Here is an 8462-nt window from a genome sequence, read left to right as displayed (position 1 = left end):
TCATCCTCACCATCATCATCACCATCACCACCACCATCATCACCATCATCACCACCTTACATACCATTCAGCCAGGGCAGTGGGTGGGTGTTAGCACCAGATTGGCAGACACGATCAGACACGCTCAGTTTCTAAAGAGGTTTTGGCTGGTTAGGAGAATTAGGTTAAGGTTAGGAAAAGGGTTAGCTTTAGCTAAAGTTCTACATTTGTCCCTGCCACAACTCAAACAGGCAACTTTTGGTCCATAGCTGAACTTGTTCTAATCACAACCGTCAAACGGGTGGTTTCCAGAAACACAGGCTGAAGCTGCATGAGCTCAGAAGGTGACGTTTCCTTGGAAAAGCCGACAGAAAACAACCTGCACAGTAATGTGTGGTTTTCTTGTTTTTCAGAAATGGAAAAAATAAAAATAAAATGGAGCTGTTTTTTAAAAATTATTGATGAGGGAATATAATTTTCTTTGGAACAGCTTTGATGCTAGAATATTTTTTTTCAAATGTTTTTATGATCAAAGTTAAAGTAAATGTTCGTATTGTTGGTGGACGAGATGCATTATAGCGTCGCCGTAAATGCTACTGAAGAGGTTCCGCCCGTATTTTAACCTTTAAGCTCTGACTTCAGATCGGTCGTTCTCTTTGCCAGGATTTCAGTTAGGATTGGAGCAGTGTGACAGACACTAGCTCTGCGTTTAGAAGTAACTTAAATTATCATTTTAATTTAAAGACACTTTATTGGCATGGGATAAATATGTTTACATTGCCAAAACAAGTAAAATAGATAATATACAAAAGTGAAATAAACTATAAATAAATTAACAGTAAACAGTACACTGACAAAAGTTCCAAAAGAATAAAGACATTTAAAATGTCATATTAGGTCTATATACTGTGTTGTAACGATGTGCAAATAGTTAAATCACAAATGGTAACGTCAATGTAAACCGCCTCACTCTTAACCTCTCTGTTGTTTTGAACCGCTCAACAGGAGAGCGCTCTACTCTACCGTCTGTGCAGAGGTGGGTATTTAGCCAGAAACACTGCTTATAACGAACGGGCTTGTTCGACAGTGCCGCAGATTGCCGACTGACTGATCTACAAATCAACTTGCATCATAAATAACTACTCGTTATTATTTGTATCATCAGTCAATCAGTCACCATTTACCCACAATGCTTCATGGATTGATTGTATGCTCTCTAACACGGCCAATGACGAGACGTCTCTGTCCTACTGATGGGATTCGTTGTCCACAGAGCGCAAAAGGCTTTTCCTCTCTTTGGATTGGTGGAATTCCACCCTCATCAAACCAGGCTTTATTCTGCACCGTTGTAGTTAAAGTAAAGTAATATATCTATGAATGTAAACACTTTTGCAGCAAAATATGTTTACACAACCGTCAATTTCACATATGGGGGACTTTAGAGATAAGGGAAAACATTGTTCGGTTTTATTTGAACTCGGGTAGGGTTATATATATATATATAAAGGGGTTAATGACTCTCGGAAAGAGAGACGCATCAAAGATGGTCTATTACATTAAAGACATTCGAGTCACCGCTCTATAACAGTGGAATTACATGTCCGAAAAGATGGAAGGAAGGCGAGATCAGGTGGGACCATTCTAGCCAATGAGAGGGAAGATACGCGTGTGAACAACAGGCCATAGAGATAGATAGTTGACTCATCTTTGTCTCTGTATCATCACAGGGTCTATGACAACATGGGCAGCGTCATTGACGCAATTTCCATTTAAAATAGTTCATGTGATTCTTCTTCACTGGCTGATTGCTCCCAACTCATAGGAATCCTCACCCAGTTGAATACTTTAAAATATTGGAAGCCCTCAATGACAATGCCCATGCTAAATCTGGCGATATTCATGAGGAGTCATCTATCTATCTCTATGACAAGGGGAAATCTAAAATAAACTCGTCCACTCATATCTGTGCATTCGTAACAATCTAGTCATTAACGATAATTCTATTCGATCAAAAATAATCTCACGTAGCAAATAATTAATTATATATATATTTTGTTGTTTGTTGACCAAATTCAACATTCTTTCATTGACCTCCATACAAACTTTTAGTCCGCTTCGTGGACAGATTTTTTTATGTGGCGGAGTAAAACCTCTCGCTTCGCCTAATTCCTATATGGACATGTTACAACAAACGCCGTGAGCCCCAACAAAAACCCGCCTCAAACACGGCCGAAAGGAGACGTATAAAGGCAACATGTCCCGGCACAGAAATGTCCGAGGCTACAACTATGATGAAGGTTAGATGCTGTGAAAGTGCGTGGACCCTCCGATGGCCCGAACAAACCAACGTGTGTTAATCTAGCGAGCTAAAGTTAGCCGATTAGCTCGATAAGGGTTTATTGCTGTCGTGTCCTATTTGGGCTGTCAATTGCAAACGGTGCCTTGACATTAACATTAACACAGAGGAATATATTTCAGAGAACTGAGTTGAACTATTTAGTTCATTAAATGAACTAAGTCAACTCTTATCGGCCGATATGTGTCAATATTATTGCTTAGTTATATTATTGCTTAGTTAGCTTGCTTGCTAGCTAGTTAGCTTTTCAAGTTCCACTCACTGAAGCTGGCCAGTAGGATACAAGTATCGCGATACTCATTAGTATCGCGGCAAGGAAACGAACCGTGCACCGTATTTAAAGCTGCACTATGCAAAAATAGCAAAACCGTTTCTTGGTTGCTAAACATTCGAATAGTTTGCCTTATTTCAGTTAATGTGACAAAACAAGCAAGTATATTGTAGAGTATCATTCAACCATCTAAACCGCTGAGAAATCTATTTTCCATAACCAAAATTATAGTATTTTCAGCTGTTTAGAGCTGGTGTACAAAACTTCAAGTAAAAGAAGCAAAAAAACTCAACTTAAGAACAGGAAGCATAGAACATATTTGCCTTTTCTTAGACTGGCTTTCATTGAGAATGACAGATCTATAACTAACATTTCTATGTGAATTTGGTTGAATTGCCCAAAATGTTAGTTTTATATATAGTGCATTCGGAAAGTATTCAGACGCCTTCCCTTCTTCCACATTTTTACACGTTACAGCCTTCTTCTAAAATGGATTCAGTTATTATTATTATTCCTCATCAATACAATACCTCATGATGGATGACAAAGCGAAAACTCGCTGTTTATTATCTATGCATAGTCACTTTACAAATGACCTTGACTAACCTGTACCCACACACATTGACTCGGTACAGGTATCCTCTGTATATAGCCTTGTCATTGTTGTGTAATTTTCTTGTTACTTTTTGATTGAATTACATTTGTTTTACTTTAGCTTATTAAGAAACTCTTGAACTGTGCTGTTGGATAAAGGCTTGTCTGTAAGCATTTCACAGTAAGGTCGACACCTGTTGTATTCGGGCTCATGTGACAAATACAATTTTGATTTGAAATTCGATTTGAAAACAGGTTTTTAGAACATATATTATAAATAATAAAACCGATACCTTTTTTTACATAAGTATTCAGACCCTTTGCTACTAGACTCGAAATTGAACTCAGGTGCATCCTGTTTCCATTGATCATCCCTGAGATGTTTATACAACTTGACTGGAGTCCATCTGGTAAATTAAATTGATTGGACATGATTTGGAAAGTCACACACCTGTCTATATAAGGTCCCACAGTTGACAGTGCATTTCAGATCAAAAACCAAGCCATGAGGTCGAAGGAAGTGTCTGTGGAGCTCCGAGACAGGATTGTGTCGAGGCACAGATCTGGGGAAGGGTACGAACACATATCTGCAGCATTAAAGGTCCCCAAGAACACAGTGGCCTCCATCATTCTTTAATGGAAGAAGTTTGGAACCACCTGGAGCTGGCTGCCCGGCCAAACTGAGAAATCGGGGGAGAAGGGCCTTGGTCAGAGAGGAGACCAAGAACCCAATGTTCACCCTGACAGAGCTCCAGAGTTCCTCTGTGGATATGGGAGAACCTTCCAGAAGGACAACCCATCTTTGCAGCACTCCACCAATCAGGCCTTTATGGTAGAGTGGTCAGACGGAAACCACTCCTCACTAAAATGCACATGACAGCCCGCTTGGAGTTTGCCAAAAGGCACCTAAAGAGCTCTGACCGTGACAAACAATCTTCTCTGGTCTGATGAACTCTTTAGCCTGAATGCCAAGCGTCATTCCGGAGGAAACCTGGCACCATCCCAACGGTGAAGCATGGTGGTGACAGCATCATGCGGTGGGGGTGTTTTCCAGTGGCAGGGCCTGGGAGACTAGTCAGGATTGTGGCAAAGATGAATGGGGCAAAGTACAGAGAGAACCTTGATGAAAACCTGCTCCAGAGAACTCAGGACCTCCGACTGGGCCGAAGGTTCACCTGCCAACAAGACAATGACTCTAAGCACACAGCCAAGACAATGCAGGATTGGCTTCTGGACAAGTCTCTGAATGTCCTTGAGTGGCCCAGCCAGAGCCTGGACTTGAATCCGATCGAACATCTCTGGAGAGACCTGAAAATATATGTGCAGCGACACTCCCCATCCAACCTGACAGAGCTTGAGAGGAACTGCAGAGAAGAATGGGAGAAACTCCCCAAATACAGGTGTGCCAAGCTGGTAACGTCATACCCAAGAAGACTCGAGGCTGTAATCGCTGCCAAAGACGCTTCAACAAAGTAGTGAGTAAAGGGTCTGAATACTTATGTAAATGTGACATTTCAGTTTTAATTTTATGATTTTCTAAAATGTCTAAAAACCTCTTTTTGCTTCCATCATTATGAGGTATTGTGATGTCATTATGAGGTATTGTGATGTCATTATGAGGTATTGTGATGTCATTATGGGGAATTGTGATGTCATTATGGGGAATTGTGATGTCATTATGGGGTATTGTGATGTCATTATGGGGTATTGTGATGTCATTATGGGGTATTGTGTGTAGATTGATGAGGAAAAACTACAATTGAATCCTTTTTAGAATAAGGCTGTAATGTAACAAAATGAGGAAAACGTCCAGGGGTCTGAAGACCTTCTAAATGCACTGTAGTTAATTGTTTATTTGCAGCATTCAATTCCAGCATTTTAATAAATGCCTTCATTTAATGTGTTATCATTTACACTGCCACGTTTCGTTTGTCTTAGTATGCCAAAAAAATGTATATTTTTTACATGTTTATTTATTTGTTGACAGAATAATTATTCTCCTCTTGAACTGCTTAGTCAAAGAGATCTGCTCTCCCAAAGTTGTACAGTTAGTTATCACTTCTCAGCCGCTAGCAGCCAATGACTCGCAGGTTCTTAATGGCGATTTTAAAAAGGGATGATTGGCATTTTTCCCCAGTCATTACTTAAATGTAACAAATCAAACATTGAACCTGGTAATTCACGGTAATTCATGGTAATTCACAGTAATTCACTGTAATTCACGGTAATTCACTGTAATTCACGGTAATTCACGGTAATTCACTGTAAGTCACGGTAATTCACGGTAATTCACGGTAATTCACTGTAATTCACGGTAATTCACGGTAACCTGGTAAAGAATTGATTTAGAAATGGCCGTTTATTTGCTGAAATATGTGCCATTGCCCGGCTATTAAATTTAGTTAAATTTTTACAGTATACTCGTTATTCAATGTGAGGTAATTGTTTCACTATTGAAAGATACTGGTGTGTATCCAGTCCACCAGTACAGGCCTCATACAAGCTGCCAGCCAGGCAGAGTTGCTGACTAGGCCAATTGATAGGCGGCCAGTGTGTGTGTGAGAGAGTGATTACGATGTTTGTGTGTAACCAAGCTAGCTAGCTGCCTCTGTTAACTGTATCACTTTCCCTGGTGTTTCTGCAGACCTTGACGATGACGATCTGTATGGACAGTCTGTTGACGATGACTACTGTATCTCCCCTGCTACAGGTCTGTCACACTACCCTAGTACAGTACACATGTTCACTACCCTAGTACAGTACACATGTTCACTACCCTAGTACAGTACACATGTTCACTACCCTAGTACAGTACACATGTTCTTTATAGTATATCTCCCCCTGCTATCTGTCACACTACCCTAGTACAGTACACATGTTCTTTATAGTGTATCTCCCCCTGCTATCTGTCACACTACCCTAGTACAGTACACATGTTCTTTATAGTATATCTCCCCCTGCTATCTGTCACACTACCCTAGTACAGTACACATGTTCTTTATAGTACATCTCTTAAATCAGGGATCATCAATTATATTCATTCATATTAGTATTATAATGTTTTGACCGCAAAAGGCCCAAACAGAGATATTTGACTAAAACATAATTTCAAACCTTGCTTACATTTTATATGCGATCACATATCTCTCTGTTATGCGTGGGAATAGTTTGGGACCGTTTTCCAAAAGTAAAATCACAAGGAGCTGATTTTCTGGTGTTTTTATTTTTTTTTATGTCCAAAAAGAAAGAAAAAGAAATTAAGAACAAAAATATTATATATATTTATATGTACAGTATTTAGTCAGCCACCAATTGTGCAAGTTCTCCCACTTAAAAAGATGAGAGAGGCCTGTAATTTTCATCATAGGTACACTTCAACTATAACAGACAATATGAGAAAAAAAATCCAGAAAATCACATTGTAGGATTTTTTATGAATTTATTTGCAAATTATGGTGGAAAATTAAGGAAAAAAAGAGCTGTATGGATATTATATATATATTATATATATTTATATTGCTCAGGATTTAAGGGCCAAATAAATCACCCCCAGGTCGCTAGTTGGGAGCCCTGCCTTAGACTGTGTGTCTGAAATGGCATCTCATTCCCGACATCGCCCTTCTGACCAAATAAGGTCTAATTTAGATTCAACCCACACCCCTCATTCAGGACAAACAGTGACTTACTTTGCCATATGTTATTACAGGGCCTTGTTGCAAACAACAAGACAATGGGTGGCTACTTTTTTTTGGTTACTACATGATTCCATATTGTGTTATTTCATAGTTTTGATGTGACTTCACTATTATTCTACAATGTAAAAAAGAAATAAAAACCCTGGAATGATTAGGTGTTTCGTAACTATTGTAGGGGCTCCCTCCGTGGCACGTGTTGCTAGGAGACCCTCCTGGTGTTTTCCTAACTATTGTAGGGTCTCCCTCCGTGGCACGTGTTGCTAGGAGACCCTCCTGGTGTTTCCTAACTATTGTCCCGTCTCCCTCCGTGGCACGTGTTGCTAGGAGACCCTCCTGGTGTTTTCCTAACTATTGTAGGGTCTCCCTCCCTGGCACGTGTTGCTAGGTGACCCTCCTGGTGTTTCCTAACTATTGCCTGCTCCCTCCGTGGCACGTTTTGCTAGGAGACCCTCCTGGTGTTTTCCTAACTATTGTAGCGTCTCCCTCCGTGGCACGTGTTGCTAGGAGACCCTCCTGGTGTTTCCTAACTATTGTCGCGTCTCCCTCCGTGGCACGTGTTGCTAGGAGACCCTCCTGGTGTTTCCTAACTATTGTCCCGTCTCCCTCCGTGGCACGTGTTGCTAGGAGACCCTCCTGGTGTTTTCCTAACTATTGTAGGGTCTCCCTCCATGGCACGTGTTGCTAGGAGACCCTCCTGGTGTTTCCTAACTATTGTCGCGTCTCCCTCCGTGGCACGTGTTGCTAGGAGACCCTCCTGGTGTTTCCTAACTATTGTCCCGTCTCCCTCCGTGGCACGTGTTGCTAGGAGACCCTCCTGGTGTTTTCCTAACTATTGTAGGGTCTCCCTCCGTGGCACGTGTTGCTAGGAGACCCTTCTGGTGTTTCCTGACTATTGTAGCATCTCCCTCCGTGGCACGTGTTGCTAGGAGACCCTCATGGTGTTTTCCTAACTATTGTAGGGTCTCCCTCCGTGGCACGTGTTGCTAGGAGACCCTCATGGTGTTTTCCTAACTATTGTTGCGTCTCCCTCCCTGGCACGTGTTGCTAGGAGACCCTCCTGGTGTTTCCTAACTATTGTAGCGTCTCCCTCCGGGGCACGTGTTGCTAGGAGACCCTCCTGGTGTTTTCCTAACTATTGTCCCGTCTCCCTCCGTGGCACGTGTTGCTAGGAGACCCTCCTGGTGTTTTCCTAACTATTGTAGGGTCTCCCTCCGTGGCACTTGTTGCTAGGAGACCCTCCTGGTGTTTCCTGACTATTGTAGCGTCTCCCTCCGTGGCACGTGTTGCTAGGAGACCCTCCTGGTGTTTCCTAACTATTGTCGCGTCTCCCTCCCTGGCACGTGTTGCTAGGAGACCCTCCTGGTGTTTTCCTAAATATTGTAGGGTCTCCCTCCGTGGCACGTGTTGCTAGGAGACCCTCCTGGTGTTTTCCTAACTATTGCCTGCTCCCTCCTTGGCACGTGTTGCTAGGAGACCCTCCTGGTGTTTTCCTAACTATTGCCTGCTCCCTCCTTGGCACGTGTTGCTAGGAGACCCTCCTGGTGTTTTCCTAACTATTGCCTGCTCC

At 41.9% G+C, this 8462-nt stretch overlaps 1 protein-coding gene across 1 annotated transcript in view; it reads left to right on the top strand.

Moving 5' to 3' along the window:
• Nucleotides 1-2087: 2087 nt before the first annotated feature.
• LOC118382639 (HBS1-like protein) overlaps nt 2088-8462 on the top strand; it is a gene marked incomplete at its 3' end in the record, with an annotated part of 70865 nt that continues 64490 nt past the window's right edge. The window contains exons 1-2 of the mRNA XM_052509618.1: nt 2088-2276; nt 5845-5910. Coding sequence (XP_052365578.1) covers nt 2234-2276; nt 5845-5910 — 109 coding nt within the window. The remainder of the gene's footprint in view (nt 2277-5844; nt 5911-8462) is intronic.

This window comes from Oncorhynchus keta, unplaced genomic scaffold, assembly GCF_023373465.1.
Source record: "Oncorhynchus keta strain PuntledgeMale-10-30-2019 unplaced genomic scaffold, Oket_V2 Un_contig_4784_pilon_pilon, whole genome shotgun sequence".
NCBI lineage: Eukaryota > Metazoa > Chordata > Actinopteri > Salmoniformes > Salmonidae > Oncorhynchus > Oncorhynchus keta.
This window is presented reverse-complemented; position numbering and strand designations above follow the sequence as displayed.